We start from the raw sequence: 20726 nt of genomic DNA, 5'->3' as shown, positions 1-20726 counted from the left end.
CTGACCCGCCCCTAGAAATCCTTTTCCAGGGGTGGGTGATGGCATGACCCGCTCCTAGAAATGGTAGCGTCAAAATAAATTTGTAGCTTTTCATATGGTCTCGGATGAATACAACATTTATATCAAAATTGTATAGTTCAACAAGATCTAAAACTTTGTAGTTGACAAGTTTTCAATTTAAGATTGTTTATACTTCAAGATGTTATTACACGTTTTCTAGTTTTGAAGTCTAAAATTTTTGAATTTTCAAATGACTTCGGCTATAGATAAGCTCTACATAAAACTTATAGAGTTCGAGATCTAAAACTTTGAAGTCCACAAGTTTTCAATTTAAGATTGTTTACTACTAAAAATGTTACTATATTTCTCTAGTTTTGAAATCTACAATTTTTGAATTTTTCAAATGAATTCGGATATAGAGAAGAAGTTCTATATGAAAGTGGTAACTCTTAATGAGATCTAAATATATATGAGTAAATAAATGAGCATATGCGTGTGGTCACAAACATACAAGTTTTTCATTTGATGTTAAGGATTGGAAGGATTACGTTTAAAAGATATATTTTTTTAATACAAACTTTTTCATACGATCTCTGATGAATACAAACTTTATATCAAAATTTAGACTTAGATCAGATCTAAAACTTTATAGTTGACAAATTTTTCATTTGAAATTGTTTAGTAGTTCAAAAAGTCATTCTAAGCTCTCTCATTTTGAAATCTTGAATTTTAAAGTTTTTTAAATGACCTCGGATGTAAAAAAGCTCTATATCAAAGTGGTAGATCTAGACGAGACCAAAAACTTTGGGGTTGACAAGTTTTTCAATTTGAGATTATTTAATACTTCAAAATATCATTATAAGTTCTCTAATTTTGAAATATAGACTTTTCTGAATTTTCAAATGACTTCGACTATAGAGAAGCTTTATATCAAAATTGAAGAGCTCGATGAGACCTAACACTTTGAAGTTGGCATGTATATATAAATAAATGAGTATATGCATGAGTATATGTTAATGTATAAGTATATGTGAATGTATGAGTACAAGTGTGACTATACGTGAATAAGTTTAATAGATATCTTTTTTTAATACAAACTTTTTCATGTAATCTCGGATGAATACAAACTTTATATCAAAATTGTAAATCTCAACGAGACTTGAAACTTTCTAGTTGACAACTTTTGTATTTGAGATCATTTAATAGCCCAAAAAATTATTTTAAAAGAAAAACACAAATGGAAAAATAATTGTAGGGGCGCCACCCACTCCTGGAAATAATTTCTAGGGGTGGGTGATGGTGTCACCCGCTCCTTGAAATCATTTCTAGGCGCAGGTGATGGCTTGACCCGCCCCTGAAAATGGTCTCGTGCAAAAAAAAAATTATAACTTTTTCATATGATTTCAGATAAAAATGAAGTTTATATCAAAATTGTAGATATAGATGAAATTTAAAACTTTATAGTTAACAACTTTTTTATTTAAAATTGTTTAGTGGTTCAAAAAATTGTTATAAGATTATGAAAAAAACACACACTACTACGTCAGCAATCCCCGCCCCCAAAACCGAGCCCTCCCATTAGCCGAACCTTTTCTCACCAACTCCCTCTCCTCTTATCCCTTCCCTCCACCCTCTCTCTCTCCTTATCCATCCCTCTCACCCAGGGCCGGCCCTAGGGGCAGGGTGTGCGGCTGCCCCGGCCCCAAATACCAGGGACCCCCAAATCCCAGGAGCACAGTAACGGTAACACAATTCTTAGGGTAAGAGCAATGCTTATATTTCAAATAGCATTAAGGTGGGGGTCCAGAAAAAGATAACCTTATGCTTAGTCATTAAATGATAATGAACTTGAAGAATGTTGCACTAAATTTGCAGGAACTTTTTCTTTTGATGATTCATCTGATGTTGAGGTATATGTTCTTATTTATGAATTAAAGATTATGAAATTCACTTTGCCAGATGGCGTAATATCTGCTATGGAGATTTTCGAGCATATCAGAGATGCGAATTGTTATCATAATATCTCCATTGCTTACCAACTCTTATTTATTGTGACTGTCACATCGGCTGAAAGAAGCTTTTCAAAGTTGAAGTTATTGAAGAACTATTTGAGGTCAACAATGACTTATGAGAGGTTAAATGGTTTGGCAACATTATGCATCGAGAAGAAATTGTTGGATGAGATTGACATCAACCCTATCATAAGCGACTTTGCATCGAGGAATGTTAGAAGAAACTTTTAAGGTAATATGTATAAATAATTTCATATGAATATTGTTTTCGATACATTTAAGTATTTATTAGTAACATTTCATATATATTTATTATAGTATATTTATTATAATGTTTATATTAAAGGATCCGAGTTTTACTTTCGCTCGGGACCTTCCAAATAGGACCGGTCCTGCTCTCACCTTATCTCTTTCTCCACGGAGGCGGCGGGCTCGACGGTCGGAGCAGGACACGATGGCGCGTGGCCCGGCGGCGCAGGAACTCAGCTCCCAGCGGCGCGGGAGCTCGGCACCCCGCGCAAGGGGCCAGCGGCCGACCGCGGGGGAGCGCGGCGCCCCGCGGCGGGAGCGCGGCGGAGCGCAGCGTCCGGCGCTTTGATTATTAGGAGGATTCATACCTCAAGTAATTATTTTGTTCATTGTTTCGTAGTTGGCTTGCATGGTGTACTGTGCTTGAATTTTGGCGGGTTGCGTTGATTAAGTTAGTGCCTTCATGATTGAAATCCTGGATCGATCCATGACTGCAGAGAGTAATGCAGTGTTTGCCCATGCATTAGTGTTGCAAGTGAAAGCACGCATGCAGGAGTAGTGAATTTGCATGCATGAGCGCAGCGGCCGGCGGGGGCGCGCGCAGCTCCACGCGGCGTGCGGTCGGCTAGTGCCTTTTTTTATTTTTTTATTTTTTAAATCGGTTACGAGAGGCGCGTGATGGTGACCCACTCCTACGAATGCAATTTATAGGAGCGGGTTATGCCGTTACTCATCCCTGCAAATAGGGTTTCTAGGGCAGGTCACCCCCTCACCTGCCCCTGCAAATGGTTTGCAGGAGAGGACACTTTACCTGATTTGCAGGGGAGGACACCTTACTTGTTCCTACAAACAGTTATTTGTAGCTGCGAAAGTTAGAAACGGGTAGTAGTATGTCCGCTCCTTCAAATGTTGTTTCAACTGTCCTGAAAACCGTTTTTGGAGCACCTATATTAAAGCATCGAAGTAGCAGCAGCTAGCAACATGGAGTCCAGCGTTGGACCATGGGTTAGCTCTTCGCTTCATTACCCATCAATGGCATCGAGACATCTTTAGATCAAGACGGTCAGCAACACAACACAAACACAGGGCTGCGGGGAAACGCACGCGACCGGTGTTACCGATCAAGCAAGTACAATTGTTCTTGCATATAATAACCGACGTCTCAGTTGACACCGACAGCCTCGCGTGCGGCGCCGATCAGCGCGGTGACCTCCGCCGCCTGCAGCAATGCGGCCTCGAGCGCGCCCGCGACGGCGGCGGCGTGCTCGGCTTCGATGAGCCGTCCGTGCCAGGGACACCCGGATGGCCCAGCAGCACCGCCGTGGCGGCGCCCAGGTGACCGCGGCATGTGCGCATGGCTCTGAGCGCGTCCTCGGCGCGAGCTCGGGGGTCCAGGAGCTTTTGGCCAGAGCGAGGCGCAGGACGAGGTCGGCGTCATCGCGGACCAGGCCGTCGTCGATGAACCGCAGCGGCGCCGCTGGGCCGTTCCCGCCGCTGCGGAGCGCGGCGAGCTCGGCCGAACCCATCCAGGCCGTGGCGGGGGTGACTTGGTTGGACGCGTCCTTGAGATCGTGCGGCCAGGTGCACGATCAGGTCGTCCTTGAGGTCGAGCCCCGCGCGGCCGGCCATCCGCCGAAGGACTCCTACGACGAGGTCGCGCGCGCCTCATCGCGCTCCATGACGCAGCCGGGCACGTCTTCGCCGGAGCGCTGCTGTGGCCGTGGGAAGGAGAAGGACACCGCACGCCGAGGCGCTGTCCGCCATGCCGGCGAGGCGATGCGGAGGCTGCGCTCATGAAACAGAAATAACACAAGGTACTTACGTTCATCATGCCTACATGGAATCAGTGCCAAATCATGAACCAAAAATAACAAAAGTGGAGTGCCAACAAGAGGGTCCATGAGCAACATGAACATATTTTTTCACTAAAAAATTAAAAATATATAGGTGCGTTTTTTTTTAAAAAAAATGTGGTGTAGCTAAGCTCTAGCTCGCTCAAATCTTTACCATAAGTTGAGAGCCTCATGCATGCAACAAATTAGGCACAAGCGTAATTTTTTTCAAACATAAAAATTACAAATAAAGTCTCATCACATCACATAGTCTCACAAACAAAGTGCATCACAAACATAGCTCAAAAGTCAAATGTCGCCTCCATTGGCATCACCTCCACTACCATCACCAAAGCTAGAACTACCACCATGAATGCCACCACTACCTCCACCAAAGACACTACTAGCTCCATCAGAGCTCTCATTGAAGAATGCCATCTTTTGTGCTGCAATTTGTGCCCTCATTGCCAACACATTGGCCTTCTGTTCCGGCTTCATGGTGGACACATCGCAGAACATGATCCAGTGTTATGATCCAGTGTTCTTGCTCCCACACCAACTTGCGCTTCTCAAGTGCTAGCTTGCGCTCCTCAAGACTCTTAATCACCTTCCATCTCTCCTCCTTGAGCTTCCTTTCTTTCTCTTTGACTGCAAGCAACTCTTGTAGTGCTTCCTTGTATGCTCCAACTTCGCCTCCACCCATCTTCTCCTTGCTTGCTTCCTTCTTACTGGCCTTTTCTTTTGACTTGGCTGTGATGAATCAGGAGTTTGATTCTTGTTGCTATCATCTTCTTCATCTTGACCAACTTTCTCAGCTGATGATGTGGAGTTGTCTGTCCTTGGCCTCTTGTTGGTCACAATGTGCAACTTGCCACTAGGCATCTCTCTCATAACTGCCTGGTGGCCCGAGACTGATCCACAACACTTCGTCTTGGTCCTTTCATGCTCCATGCCCAAAATAGCAGCAACTGCAATGTAGAAATCATAATCATCATTGTCATCATCTGAGTCATCCGAGTCTTCTGAGTCATCCTCTTCCTCGCCCACCATTGAGCTATGAGGTCATCATCATCGGAGAAGACCATTGTACCTCACTGCATTTCATATAGGCATGAACATCCATGAAATGGTAAATCGATTGAAGGAAAAGAAGCATCAGAGCATCAGTTCATAGGAGCATTTCATCGTATATTTTTCTTTGGGAAAGGAGGTGAGTGCTCCTCTGTTCTTGCTTTCTCCCCACTATGGTAATAAACTAGCATGGCTTGTTTGTGACTGTACAGTAGTGAAAACAAGACGGAATTGCAAACTAGGTGCTGGCAACACTTAAAAATGTGTTAGCCAGTCAAAATAATTTTAGTAATGGACAAGTTTACGCACAGTAAAACCTTAGGAGTTGCACTCAGTTAAGAATCTGAATTGATTCAGAAGCTAACCAAAAAAGAAGGAAAGATCCTATAACCAGTAATATTAATGGACAAAGTTTATGCACAGCACGGTAAAAAAAAACATAGGAGTTGCACTCAGTTAAGAATCTGAAGTGATGCAGAAGCTAACCAAAAAAAAGGAAAGATACTTTCTTCCTCAGAAATCATAGCCAAGTACAATTCAATCAACATGGCACGGTTAGCTGGAGCATATGCAACTATGCAAGCAGTTGTTTGAACTGAAGCTGCACAAACTGCTGCCTGCTTGGACAATCGGCAACCATACTATTAGCTCACACTTTGCATGGACAGGAGGATGGAGAAATCGAAGAATTATTCTTCCTTATTTAGTACCCAATCGTTCTTATCCCTTTGCACTCGCACATTCGCTTCCCTTTCACTACCTGACACATCGACATTAACACACTCAGTACCTAGAAGAGCCCAGGAGTGAGAAAACACGAGCAGTGGACGAATTGCTACAGCCACCAGCAGTTCTAATTCTCCCTTGCACAGTTCGACGCAAGCACTTATCGATTGGAGATGAAACTAGAAAATAAAATATTCTGCCAATTCCTATGACTGCCATCTGATTCGATTCCGGACCCCAGTAGTCTGCCTAACGCTGACCAAAATTGGAACGAAGAAAAAATAGATCGGCGCTGCGTCCTATGCCAGACACTATACTGCTGGACGCCTCCATGCGACAGCCGCTCCATGCCGTGGGTGACGCGCGTGAAGCAGGTGGCGCGGGAGGGGGCGCGGCGCGGCGCAGCGGACGGGGGCCGGTGGGAGCGCGCCCGGCGCCCCTCACCCCCGGCACGGCAGATCCGGCATAAAAGTGAAATCATCGGGGGAAGGAGCATATACCTGTCGCAGGATGGGAGGAGCGGGCGGTGGAGGCCAGCAGTCGGTGGCGGGCGCCGGCGATCGGAGAGAAGGCGACGGGTGGAAAAAAAGGCGCGAACGGAAATTTGCTTGGCGACCTATCTGCCGGAACCGGGGCCGTGTGGGTTCCGGAAGCTAAGCAATACTACATCGCACGGCCCAGCCCAAACCAGGGCTTTCATGCCGCAGCAAATCAGTTTGTAGCCCAGCAGAAGCAGGAGCGGCCCAAAATGTTTGCTGCTCGGAATGCGCTGTGCCACACACAATGTTTGCATGGTAGCAAGTTTTTCTCTTTTTTTCCTAGTTTTTGTTCTATCCTTTAAGCCGGTGATATTTACTTTTTTGCATAAATATTTTAGTATACTCTACATTTTTAAATACTAGATAAAGTAGTCCAACATTTTTACGTGATAATGTTGAAATAGTCTAAATTGCTAAACATCTACATTCAAAATGTCAGCATTTTAAAAATAATAAATTTTTAATTATATATATAGTTATATTGGGTTTATTTTGTTAAAATAATTACTATGGTTTAAACGGAACTGAATAAGAGAGTTAGAGAGAGATAAGTTTTAGAAAAGCAAACCTCTCATCAACCAACCATGTCGGCAAAGATGTGTAAATCCCCAGTGGATTGGATGCCGTGGGCGTGGGTAAATTTGGGTACCTCACTATTTTGTCGCATGTGGGACCGGAGGCTGTGGCAGAAGAAGATGGTTGTCCTCACACGGGCCAGCCACGTTCCCCCGCCTCGGCCGTCTCTAGCCTTCTTCTCACTATGAGAAAAGCCTACCGAGCAAGAAATGCCTGCTACGCTCTATCGCCGCCAGGGCCGGATGATCGTAGCGATGTGATCATCCGGAACTCCAGGGTTCTTAGCAAGGCTGTCTCTTCTTCAAAAACCGACCTAGTACAAGGGCGAAATTACATAACAAGCTAGCATGTTCACCCCCAGCGACTTTTGCCGACAAGACACGTCGAAGATAACCAGCACTTGTTCTTCCCTCAACTCTTCTTTCATATCAAATAACACATGGAATTGCCAGGCAATTTTCTTGTACAAGTGTGAATTCGTGAAACCAAAAACAACACCCGTTTGCCTAGTCCTGCTTCCATCACATGCTACCCTGATAACCCTGCAAGCTTAACAAAAACATTAACTATACAGGGTAGCTCAGTTCCATGTTCCGAATAACTCATTTGGAGCCACATTTTCCAAATGTCCAAATTAAAACAACAAATGTTGAATGTACATTTATACGGGAACAGCCCTGGTGGGTGGTGGAGACACCATCTTTCTGAAACCAAAAGAAAAAAAAAACCAGAAGGATCCCAGTACAAGCCACTATGGGTGAGATCAGCTTTCTCGAACAGTTTCTGTTTTTCCGAGGTGCTCGTATTGGTCGCAGTCAGCTCCAGTTTCCTTCAGGGCTGTGATCAACCTTGGTAAAATCTTTGCTAATGCGAGCTTGAAGCCAACGGAGCTAGAGTGCTCCTTGCTTCTGTCAGTGGTGCAAGCGTCATCAGTAAGCGTGCCAACCACATTCCCTTGCAAATAGGCCTCACAAGCTTTAAGGATGTAGTGACCGCGCTTCTGGAAGTGGCTCTTCACAAAATCCTCAAAGTGCTGCAGTGATCAAACATTAAACAATCAGGATATGTATATAAGTATCAAATAGGTATTACTCCTTTTTTTGTGGCACCATGTGACAAGAAAATGACTACCATATGCAACAGTGGAATTCTCAAGATATCATTACATGCTTAAGACTTCATGAGAGAATTACACAATGCAAACTTAGTACATGAGCTACTTGATAGATAAGGAATGCAGACAAACTGGATTGATGCAGTATAATTCTCGCGAGGGAACGTTGCATTACCATAGGAGGCCGTCTCAAGATATATAGCATGGATTTCAAGCTCAGCAGGTACGTGTTCTCATTATAGGGCACTGCATTCTTCTCCCCTTCAACAGTACCAACTTGCTTCTCATACCCAGCCTCATTAAAATAGGGCTTTTCATTGAGAACCAATCCCTGAAGTGAAACTAGTACTTGGAGAATACTTGATGATGATGGATCCCATACTTCATTCCCTCTGCCAGTCCAAGTATTTAAGAGACTTAAGCAAACCTTCCCGTCCACATACAGGTTTGGGTTTACACGCAAACCACCAGAATGATAGTATGCTGACTGCACAATTGACAGTAGATGAAAATTGCAGCAATGTAAGCATAATTCAGCTAAATGGGTAAACATTTACAGCTTTTACATGACCAGACTACAAAACCAAAACAAAGCATAACAGGGTGTCATAATTGTTGCAATTACCGGAGGAACTTGCGGGTACTCAGGTGGAAGGTGGAAATCAAAGAAGAACAGGCCATCTTGGTAGGGTGTTCCACTCGCTCCAATAATCACAGCTCTCATGAGATCCATGCGATCCTCAAATACCCTGACGTAAATGTAGTCTGCAATTGCAGCGAAAGGAACATCAGCAAACCATAAAATAGTTGCCTTTAGCCATTGTACATTTAGTCAATAATGAGTGACAACAGACCTGGTAGGTTCTTCTCAAGTATGCCCCATTCCTGCTGTACTTTCTTTACCCACTTTCTTCCACCCGTACCCTGTCAGAACATTGTTTAGCTATATGTAAGCAATAAACTTCATACAGAAATATATTTGAATACAGCAGTGAAATAACAATAAAATAATCCATCCAGTCATAAATCAAAACAGCTGCCAAAAATGCAAGGATGGCCACTATTTAAAGGATAGAGCACAATTACTAATACTCAAGACAAGTCTACTCATCATTTTCAAATGTTAATTCTCGATATACATGGAAAGAAATTATTTACTTTGGCTGCATGCAATCAAAGAAGTCACCTATTTATGACCAAAGGATTTAAAAATGAGAAAAATAGAATAATTGCCTTCACAATCAGAAAAAACATGTACACTAAGCATTATCTATGCACAGCAGTATGAAAGAATTCACCTGTGCTGTGTTTTCAAGGTAATGGTGGTCTGGAGGACATTGCAGAACATCGAAGTGCTTGAAGCATTCCGAATCTTCAGGATTGTCAGCCATAATCACATCTATAGACTTCTCAGCAGAAGAATCATTTGCTGTATCTGTGGTATGCTCGGCCATTTCGACATGATTCTCCTCATTAATGTCATCACCAGTTTCTGAAACCTCATTAGAATGATGAGACTCAACTTCATCTGAGTTTGACCCATCTAAATGCCTTCTACCTCGAGCAAAGAGATCACTCGCCAGTCGGGTCATAAAGCCAAAAGCAACAGAAAGGGGACCAGTTGCAACAGAACTACCATCCTGGGAACTGAATGAACCGTTTTCCCTTTCAATGCTATTCTCAGGTACATTTTGTGAATCATCCTGAACGAGGGTGCAGGAATTGTTAAATAGAACTTGGTAACTAAAAGTTGCTTCGGAGAGATGTAACCGATCCGAAAAACTAAATAATAACAACACTCAGTAGAGAATACCTTTGCAGAATTATCAAGTAAATCCATTTCATTGTCATCGACAGTCTCCCAGCTAGCACCGTCAGAGGCAGTTCCATCATCTAGCGAGGCACCATCATCTTCACGACCAACAACATATATTTCATGAGGTCCAACCTGAAACAGCAGGAGATCATCAAGATTAGGTAGTGCATGAATTGTTAGGTGAGGCTAAGGTGAGGTGGTAAAAGGAAATGGTTAGAAGCCTCCAGCTCCAGATTGACAAAGCAAAAAAGATGATGATAAGCGTTCGGCAGCAGTTGACCCAAACAAGAACTCCTAATGCTATATTTCAAATAAATCATAGTCTTTCGTGCATTCGCGAGCTGTGAAATACCTTTGAAGTCGATCCATCACCCCAAATGACTTCAATCTCACCATCTTGAAATCCAACTATATTTCCAGCCCATGAAAGGCTTGTAAATTTCGAACAAGGTTCCTGCTGTGAAACTTGTTCATCTGCACTAGCATCATGGGGTGCCACATTTGAAGCAGCCAATCCTTCTGATGAATCTACCTTCTTATCCAGTTCCATTTTGTCCTCACTATTGGTTGATTCAATCAGAGGTGAAACAGATGGCAACCGGACAACAACATCTCCATAGCAATAATCATAATCTGGATGGCCATCCAGTTCATATGCACTCACAATTTCATTACACTCAATCTCCTTCGGATCCTCTGGGTGTAGAGAAGGCTTAAACCATGATACAGATGCAGTTCGATCCTTGGCATTAACACTTCTAACAAGACCCATACGCTTTGGTTCAGAAGAATCATCAACATCATTTGTGACTTTGTCGACAACATATTGCTCTGGGAAGAATTCATGGTCATTTGGACTGTGGATAGGAATCAATGATGTTGACGTTACTCCACATTCCTTTGTCCCATCCTGCCAGATTACATCGACTTTGGTATATGTATTTGCTATGAGTAGAGCTCGCTCAAAGCTCTCATCTCTTCTTTTTGTTCTTTTGTCTTTCTTTAGAAACACTTTCCTAAACTTTTTTCTATAGTCCTGTGAGCTCTCCTTTGGGATGGCTGATAAACTAGTTCCTGATTCGGATTCTTTGGCTACACAAGAATTATCTCCATCTGACACACTCATTCCATCAGCAGAAGAATCAACATCTGTGGGCCTACAATTTGCATCTGTATCAGTCCTTTGATCTTGTTCAGTCTGACAATCAGCTTGAGATTCAGGAATATCAGACAGTAGAGTTGCAATTTCTGAGCATGTACACTTGTTTCCTGTATGCTCATCAGAGTTTGGCCCTTTTGTCTCTGAGTTTTCAGTTACAGCATCACCAGAACACGATGTGTATCGGTAAGGGAGGCACCAATCAGTTAATTGCCAGCCGGCGTATGAGAAACAAGATAAAAGAGTCAGGTCCTTTGGGTTCTGCTCCTCTGGAGGAACAGATTCCTGATCTGCAAAGTGTGCAGATGCAATCCAGTAGACTACAACAGTAACGCTCTCCACTTTTGTCACAGTACCTTCAAGACGACTTGCTTTCCACAATCCATTAAGCCACCTTGATGTTTTGAAAACAGATGATGACACTGCCTTCACACGCTGTCCTGGATAAAAGGGACAAGATGTATCCGGGTGCATTGGGCTTGAAACTGGCTTTAGGCGCATAGGATCTGCCCTGTTGACTTTACAGACAGAGCCATCATCAAACAACACATTAACATTATCTAGCACTTCATCAACTCGACCAAGCCATTGACCTGAGACGACATAATCACCCACATGGAATTCCCTGATTCGTCTCAAATCCTTAGAGGATACACCCTTTATCATATCTCCATTGGGACCTTGCAAGTCAACCACAAGATCGACATCCACAACAAGCCCCATCTGACCAGTTGGATCCGAAGCAGAAGCAACTAAATCTCCATGAAGGAAACTTCTGTCAACTACAACTACATCGTCAATATCTTCTGTCTTTTCACTACCGTCTATCCATAACACACGAACTTTGTTATCCGGCAAAGAACTCTGGCTGCCAACTTCAGCTCCATTACTGGCATCATCACCATCAGCACCACCATTTTCAGCCCCACAAGAAGCCTTACGTTCACGCACCTCAGGTTCAGACTCATCATCGTCAGTGATGCTACCTTCAGAATCATATTCCCCAGCTACCTCCAGCACTAATCCACGGGCATCTTCCTTGGACTTCAAGCTGACAATGTCTTCTCTGTAAACAAAAACATCTGGTACTTCTTCAGGCTCACTAGCATCTATGGACTTCTCGTTTTCCTGGTTATGCTCAGCAATATTTGCTGAGCCATTTGGTAGGTTTTCCATGCTTGGAGCCAACTGTAAAGTAGATTACCAACAATCGAGCAACCTTTTATTCAACTGAAACACATAAAACATGATTCAGAAAAGAACAGGAGGCCAAGCATGAAACTTAGGGGAAAAAAAAGATTAAAAGTCATCAATTACAACCCCCACACCGGTCAATAGGCTGCCATTAAATTCTACAAAAACATGCAGATCACCACTACCTAGCTTCCTAAAACTTTTCCTCAGCACAAGGAAGAGTAGCACCAGCGGAATGCATACATGGCAAGGCCATAGCTCCCATAATACAGAAATCCATTAATTAAAGTATATAGAAAGAGTGGAGTTAAGAGAATAATTAGTGACAAATAGGATATACTAATATTTAAATTATCCCAAATTCCCTATCATCAAAGATCATTTGAACTTCAAACATGTGAATAACTTAACTCATGAAGATAAATAACATTTACAGCCAGGGAACTACAATGAGGTAGAGTATTCTTGATTCAGAAACTGAAGCTCAAAAGTACAGTGTTACTACAATCGATAAACTGGAGAATTATTGGTGCAGGGTTTGTATAGACAGGAACAATGGTATATTTCAGCAAGAACCAGATACAGGTTGAAGACTTAGGAACTATAAATACTGCTTATAATTCAACAATATGCATTGAAAGCAAGAAATGCGACAAGCAACCTAACAAAAAGGAGGTCCCCTATGGGCACGGTTCCCATACTCGAAGACCTCAAAAGTTCATATCTTTCGTGCCTATTCTTTTTGCCAATCCTAATCAAACGAACAATCTCTGAACGCGGCACGCCATTGGCCTTGTTGCGATTATAACCCAAGTATTCGGAAACTCTGCACGCAACGAATATGCCAGAATCAAGAGGCAACAAGCAACCGCCCATCTAGTTCTCGACGAAACCCCAATCCAACCTACAGGGACCAGCCGCCAACCCGCCGTGACGCAACCAATCTGCGCCGGCGGCGGCAGTCCCATTGGCCGTCCAGCTCCGGCAACCGCCGCACTCGCCGGAACCGAATCGGGACGCGGGTATAAACCTCATCGGCCGGCGGGTATCCTTCGCGCCGAGTATACGATTGCGCACCCGCAAACCAGCACGCCGAGATCGGGGGCCGTGCCGCCGCGGGAGCGCCGGGAAACCCCGGGAAGTCGGAAGCGATCGATATGGAGGGGGTGAGGGGGGAGGCAGCTGGGGAGGGGGGCGGACTGACCTCGGGCGATCGGAGCGGCGGGGATCGACGGCGCCTGGATCGGCGGCGGCGAGGCGGCGCGGGTGCCCTAGGTGAGAGGAGATGAGACGGGGCCGGGCGAGAGAGGTGGGGAGGTGGAGGCGGAGGCGAGGCGAGCTGCGCAGAAGACGAAGAAAAAGAAAAGAAACCGAACAAAAAAATATATATTGAGAAAGCACGGCTGCACAAAACACGAAACGGGAGAGGAGGCAAACGGGCGGAGAAAAGTCTGGAGTCTGTAGGTGTGGCCGTGCCCGGCCCGGTTCGTGGCTCGATCGATCGATCGTGGGCTCCTGGTCGGTCCCGACGGTTCGCACATGACGGTTTTTTTTTGTACTGTTAGAAACAGATTCGAATTCGATACAAAATCGATTGTGCTCAAATCGTGATTTGTTTCATACTAGTGCATTGAGTATATTTTACATCCACATCCGCGGTACACAATGATTCTAATTTGTTTGTTTGATAACCTTGAAAATTGGAATACATGAATTCACACAACGACAGGGTGAAGAAAAATGAGCAGACAATTTAGTGGCCAGTATAAGCACAATTACAACGATCAGAAAACTCATCTGCTAAGTACTCTCCCCTTCTCTAAATGTAGGTTATGTTAGTTGTTCTAGTAAATCAATCTAATTTTAATGGAGTTTATATAAAAACATATTATCATCTACAATACCAAATAATAATAATAATAATAGCCATACTAAATCAGACATATTTCATTATGGATATAACAAAATTGTTTTGATGTCGTAGGTGTTGTTATATTTTTTTTAGAACTAAACTAAAATAATCTATAATTTGAAACGGCATTGTCCTACGAGCAACCTGGGAAAAGTTAATCGGATTAAGGGGTGGTGAGTGACTGGTGACAATGAAATGCCATGTTAACATAGGTGGTCCCCAGCTTTGTGCAATACATAATAGTCACAGCTTTGTACTCGCGCAATATCTACGCGGTGAAAGGGCTGGAATGCTGGATGGTCAAGTCCCGGCGCCATATCAAAGCCCACGGATGGAAAGGGTGTCGAGGGAAAGGAGCAGGCATAACTTCCGGTCCAACCAGCTCATGTTCTTTGCTTTGCCCTTTCATTTGGCGAGAATTTTGCGCGCAGCAAACAGCAGCTTTCCAGTATTCTCACACAAAAGAAAGAAAAAAAAGAAATACAGTTATTTCATTCGCTAGGCTGAAAGCCATACAATACTTCTTGCCAAAGTTGAACGCTTTCTGGTATTCGTACACACAAGAAAAAGAATAAGACAGTTATTCCACTTGCTAGGCAGAAAGCCTTACTTGCTACAGTTACATTAATGTTTGGAAATAACAAGAAACAGTAGAAATAAGGTCACACAGAGGCAGCAGTATAGCTAACAATCTGTAGAGGAAAGCACCATCCACACCATTCATTAAAGCTCGCAGTATTGCAAAAAAACAGTTACGGAGTATTAACAACTAGTCCAAGGAAAGGGGGGAAAGAAAGCAACAACAATAAATATCCCTATATTATCAGCTTCTAACAAAAACAGATGCAGGGATACACTTACAAAGAACACCTTCCTGAAAAGCAAAGGAAGAATACAACTCAAAGCGAATTGTACAGCAAATTTTGAACTCCGGACGCAAAGAAGGCATCAATGATGCCTATGGCCTGTGAGTAACAGCCACCATACTGACAACCGTAAACAAAAAGAAAAAAGAAACCAACATTTATTGCAACCAAAAGTGAAGACATGCCCAATGCACACCAGAAAAAACACCTATTGCTGAACCACCTTCCAGACACGAATGCAAGCATCCTCACCGGCAGTCACCAGAGTATCATTGTCGATAAAGGATAAACCATGGACTCCACCAAGATGTGCTCCCTTGATGGTGATGCGACTGGCTGCTGGCTTGTCTATCTCGTAGACAATTGCGCAGGTGTCCAATGAGCCAGTGGCAACCAAACGACTGTCAGGTGACCAGGCCACCGTGTTTATCCGAGCTGTGTGGTACAGCATGTTCTTCAGCTTGACCTGTTCAGGAAAAAAACGATATATATATATGACTACAACTGAAATGCAAGTGAATGAAATGATCCAAAAGAAAATCATATGACTGGCACATAGCCTTCCACAGTTCCACTTCTTCTTAGACAAAGAGCCTTATATATTTTTCTATTTACTTTACCAACGATTACAGGTTATTAGATCGTGATGAACAAAAATAATAATCAAGAGGAGATAGCTTTAGTTCCAGTTAATTGACATGGCAAAGCTCATTAAGGTGTACCTAACCATGAGCAGTGTTCACCAAAAGAAATATCCGCACAGACTTCAGCGAACTATAAAGTGATGAAAACGAAACAGCGAAAATGGCAGTACTGGAGTACTTATGAAGTTTTATGAATGAACTGGGTCACTAACAACAAACAAATAATGTGGACACTATGTAGGGCAAAACTGGACACGTTTCAACATAACAAGAAATTTGAGAGTCCAATATTCATCATTTAACAACTGAAAAAAGAACTAGTCGAAAACTGGTGGTACCTCTCTACTTGCCCGATCCCACACAACAGCTTCCCTGTTGGCATCAGCAGAAGCAAACATAGAAACATCCGGTGAATAATGTATGGAAGTAATAGCACCCCGGTGCTTTTCAAGCACAGCTTCTTCTGTAACTGTATCCCCATTGATGGAATATATGCGCAGTTTCCCATCTTGTGCGCCCACAACAGCTTCAGTGCCGTCAGGAGAAACAGAAGATGAAGTGATAGTATAACTGACTTTGGTTGTAGAAATAACTTTGGAGTTGTGCAGCAGTACGATCCCAGAATCAGTGGTAATCAGTGCAAATTCAGGTTTCTGAATTGCAAGGTTCAAAGCATTTGGCTGACCTCCTACATCAACTGACTCGGCATCTCCACATTGGTCTCCGTTAAGAGGAATTCTAAACACCTGATTTTGATGAGAAATTGTGAGTTATCTATAATAACTGAGCCTAACCATGTTTCAACCATTAAAAAAAAGAAAAGATGGCACTCAAGACTTTAAACTCAGTAGTTGATTTCATCAGTACTATTTGGATAATACTTTAAAAATTTAGTCTATAATTCTCAGGATTTAGAATAAATTACCAGACATTAAATTAGATACCTCTCATCATGTCTTGACTAGATGCAGCCATGTAAATAGTCCTAAAAATGATAGAGCTTGTAGCCATTTCAAATTATTAATGTTTAGTCATAACTCACAAAATTTCATAGGAATTACTCGCACTGTCCACCTAGCACTTTCCAAATTAGATAACAATCAATGTTCAATAGTGACATTTGTACATATTAGCCTCTTACCAAATTTCTCATATGAGCTAAAAAAGCTAAGACATGATTACTTTAATAAACCTAGAACAAAAGGGCATGCACAGAGATTATCACCATCTTGGATTGAAACCTACAGTATCTCAAGAGGAAGCAGTCAATCTTATTTGGATAGGTAAGGCTAAACTAACCCTTCAAATTAGCAGGGTACTGAAACAATTACGACGAAGGAATTAGTCTAATCACTGTTTATCCAAACAACAAATTTTGTGTTTATATCCTACTAATAATAAATATTCAGGTAAACACTAGTAGTTGGATAGCCCGTTGATTCTCCTTACCTTATTATCATACCCTGAGGTAACAAGCTCTTCTTCTACTGCAGCAAAGCATTTGATCTGGGTATTGTCCTTGCGCATCAATCTGCCACCATATCCAACACCCTGTATCCACCTCATGATGACACCATCGTAGCTTGCAGACAGTATAGTTCTTGGGCTACTTTGAGGAAACAAAACCAAAGAACTAATAGTCTTCAAATGTCCTGCAAACGTAACTGGTTCTTTGTCCGGATTGCTTGCAGAGAACACATTAAATGTCCCACCAAGAGAGACTGTCACAAGATGGTCATTCTGCCAGAGGCAACCTACAAGCATGTCGTCCACACCTCCTGTACCAGGACAAGTCAAAGTTCTATTCAATTTCCCACTTGCATCTTCCATGATATCCCATACTTTCGCAGTTTTATCAGCAGAAACAGTTAGAACCTAAAGGCACCGATAAAAGAAGAGAAAATCATTAGAAGCAGATATATCACCAATCATATGAAGTTGCTTAGATAGACACACAAGGGTTATGGCTACCAAGCATCTATTGAAAAGGGATGAAGGTGCTTAGACAGACATGCATGGGTTATGGGTACCAAACATTCATTGAAAAAGGATCAAAAGACTTTGGTTCTATGCAATCTAAAAGTTGCACAGACAAGAGTTTCATCTAGAGATCAGATGATGCATATCCTAGGTAAATGAGTTTTGTAATATACAGGCTAGATGATTCTAGATCTCGGTTGAAAGCAAATACTTTATATATGATTCAGTACCCTTATAGGTGGATCATGTTATACCATCAACCACGCTACATTTTGTGAAGCATGTTTTCTGAGTCTGTGTATTGCTCTTCAATCATGCCTAACAAAGAATTCTACATCTAACCCAAGACAGTCTTGGCACACTATAAATTCAGGACATATAAATTATGGTACAATAAAGAAAGAAACAGAGAACAACAAATATAAAATTACTTGTTTGCTGTCAGGACTCCAGCTAACAGCGTATATGCTCCCTGTGTGACTGCCTTCAGTGGAAAGCTCTCCAATCTTTTCTCCAGTCTTGCCATCATATATCAAACCCTTCTTATCAGAACTTACAGTGATAAACTTACTTCCATCAGGAGAATACCGGATACAGTTAACAAAGTTCGAGTGGTCCCTGAAATTCAAAGTAAACAGAGAAATGTGAAATATATCGCAAGAAGTGCCATAAGTAAGTAATGTTACAAGATGATGCATAAGTACATGACAAGTTGTCAACTAAAAGAAGTGCTTGTGAAATATGTAATGAACATTATTCCCAAATCATGTACATGAGGAGGAACATTCTCCTTAAATGCATGGAGAGCGATACAGACAATCTATATACTCCAATCACACCACTGTTTGCCAGCTTCAACTACCATACTTGAGTGTAGAATCATTTAACGGCTACAGGCATACAGGTGTTGAACTTAATGCTGAGAAAAGCAAACTGCTGTTTCTACATGGCCCAAGAAGTAAACCAAAAGGAAAATGACATTGCTATTGCCTATAGGTGTTCAAAACAAATCCTGCAGTAATAAAAAAATCTGTGGTCAGTACATGTTATCAGATCCCCGTTGCCTTTTCTCCTAAGCATTCAGCTTCATATAAGCAAAGTCATAAAGATCACATAGTGTTATCCAAAACAAGAGAAAAGGAATATAAATGAACGGTAAAAGTATATTGAGATAGGTTATATTGTAAGCAGATGCGAAACAGAAGTAATTCTAGTAGATATCACCCCCCCTGTTAAGACATGAGTGCATGACTGATACAGAAGCAAATGAAGGTTTTGATTCACATGTTGGTAACTAATGTAGTATGGTTAGCCATACCAGATGTATATATCCGGTCCGTTGAAAAACACATGGAAGAACAAAGCGAACGAATATGCCAGAAGAGCTACAACAGCACACTGTTAAGTAGGTCCACAAATCAGCAATCATTACTGACCTTATGGAATGCTTGAATTTGAATGGCGGTCCTTCATAAAAGTTAGCCAGAAAATCTTCACCACATGTAACAATGCGAAATGGGCGTGTTGGTTTGAAGTCACAGCTCAGAACCCTCTTTGAGTGCCCGTCAAACTCACCAACTGTGCTGCCAGAGTCCCACCTACATTATGCAGAGAACTTGAATAAGTATATAAGAACACAAGTGAAAACACATACGACAAAATTGTCCAAGCCTGTTCCTATGAGGAGGAATTTTCATACAATCAAGTATTATGCTGGACTAAATTCCAATCAGATCATCATCATTCAAACAAACAACAATACCTGTAAAGTCTAACCTAATACCAATTGACAGTTATCCCTCTGATTTGAGGTTGGAACAAGACGAAGAACATATGAAAGTGTCAAGGACTAAACCTGATAGGCTCCTGTTTCACATTCAAGTTTTGCTCAAAACAGTTTGATCATGCAGAATCCATGAAATCGTCCAGATTTCAACAAATACCTCATCCAATTCGCAAAAGGCCAAACAATTCATTTCCACCAGAAGAACTACTTGGGACGAAGGCTATTCCGTTGTCCCTGTTGCAACTTGCAACGCACTTCATAGAATCCATGCCCCAAACGACCTCATATTGCCAGATCACCAGGCAACGGCCAATCCCAATTCAAAATCAATGAATGAATGGCTGGCTGGCATCCGAATCCCGATCACAGCCATCCCCTACCCCCAAATCCTTTAAAAAAGAGATCGAGATGGAGGGGCGGGAAGAGCATCTACGGTTTCTACTCACACGAATGCGCGGACGAAGGACTTGCCCTTGCCGTCCCCGGAGACGACGATGCGGAGGCCATCGGGGGACCAGCGGAGGTCGTCGACGCGCCCGGAGAGGGGGCGGAACTCGGCCTTGAGCGCGCGGTCGCCGTAGCGGCCCCAGACGCGGACGCAGCCGGAGGCGTCGGCGGAGGCGACCCACTCGCCGTTGGGGGAGAAGCGGGCGACGGTGGTGGGGTAGGCGTGGTCCTGGTAGGCCCAGCAGTCGAGGGGCGCGTCGAGGCGGCGGATGATGACGCTGCGGCCGGTGCAGTAGGCGATCGAGTCCGTCTTGGGGTCCCCTGCCAGGAGGATCCCACGGCCGCGCTCCGTCGCCGGCGAGCACGCGTACGTCTCCACCAGCTGCGCCATTATTCTTCCCCCCCTGGCTTCGCGTGATCTGAGGTCGCGAGAAGGAAGGGGAGTGGCAGAGAGGTGGGAGGACTGGAGGCCGAGGTGGTTATACGGTTACCGATTTGATCTGTGTAACAGCGAATGCGTTCCGGTAGCAATTTTATTTTATTGCTGTAAATGACATGCGGGACCAAAACGATGGGGCCCGCACGTCAGTGCGATATTTGACATAAATTGATTGGACTCGACACGCAGGATTGTGCAAGAGATATAAAAAGATGTACCATGATGCATGCTGGCAACGGCACGCTCACTCCCTCAAAAGTGGCTAGCATGTGGTTCTCTTTTTCAATAACGAAAATTATGCACTTTTGTACAGAGTCATTTTGCGTGTAAAGAAGCCAAAAATGCTGATTAGGCTGAATGACTA

The 20726-nt window shown here is 43.1% G+C and overlaps 2 protein-coding genes across 3 annotated transcripts; both read right to left on the bottom strand.

Annotated features, from left to right (window-relative positions):
* Nucleotides 1–7411: 7411 nt before the first annotated feature.
* LOC101767608 (probable ubiquitin-conjugating enzyme E2 23) lies at nt 7412–13639 on the bottom strand. Of its 2 annotated transcripts, none has more exons than XM_004968029.3 (8): nt 13493–13639; nt 10288–12324; nt 9933–10067; nt 9418–9822; nt 8974–9043; nt 8745–8884; nt 8295–8606; nt 7412–8038 (listed from the first exon to the last, which is right to left on the bottom strand). In XM_004968029.3, the coding sequence occupies exons 2-8, from the start codon at nt 12268–12270 to the stop codon at nt 7769–7771; spliced, it is 3315 nt and encodes a 1104-aa protein (XP_004968086.1). In that variant the 5' UTR covers nt 12271–12324; nt 13493–13639; the 3' UTR covers nt 7412–7768. The 2 variants fall into 2 exon arrangements, with proteins under 2 accessions (XP_004968086.1, XP_022682510.1); XM_022826775.1 differs by having other exon boundaries at nt 10288–12282; nt 13493–13628.
* Nucleotides 13640–14879: 1240 nt separating this feature from the next.
* Nucleotides 14880–20387, bottom strand: LOC101768005 (actin-interacting protein 1-2). Its single transcript, XM_004968030.3, has 6 exons — nt 19923–20387; nt 19127–19288; nt 18122–18308; nt 17160–17585; nt 16049–16456; nt 14880–15532 (listed from the first exon to the last, which is right to left on the bottom strand). The coding sequence occupies exons 1-6, from the start codon at nt 20312–20314 to the stop codon at nt 15275–15277; spliced, it is 1833 nt and encodes a 610-aa protein (XP_004968087.1). The 5' UTR covers nt 20315–20387; the 3' UTR covers nt 14880–15274.
* Nucleotides 20388–20726: the final 339 nt, after the last annotated feature.

This window comes from Setaria italica, chromosome V (genome assembly GCF_000263155.2).
Source record: "Setaria italica strain Yugu1 chromosome V, Setaria_italica_v2.0, whole genome shotgun sequence".
Classification (NCBI taxonomy): Eukaryota; Viridiplantae; Streptophyta; class Magnoliopsida; order Poales; family Poaceae; genus Setaria; species Setaria italica.
Note: the sequence above shows the minus strand (reverse complement) of the source record. Positions and strands in the feature narration are given on the sequence as shown.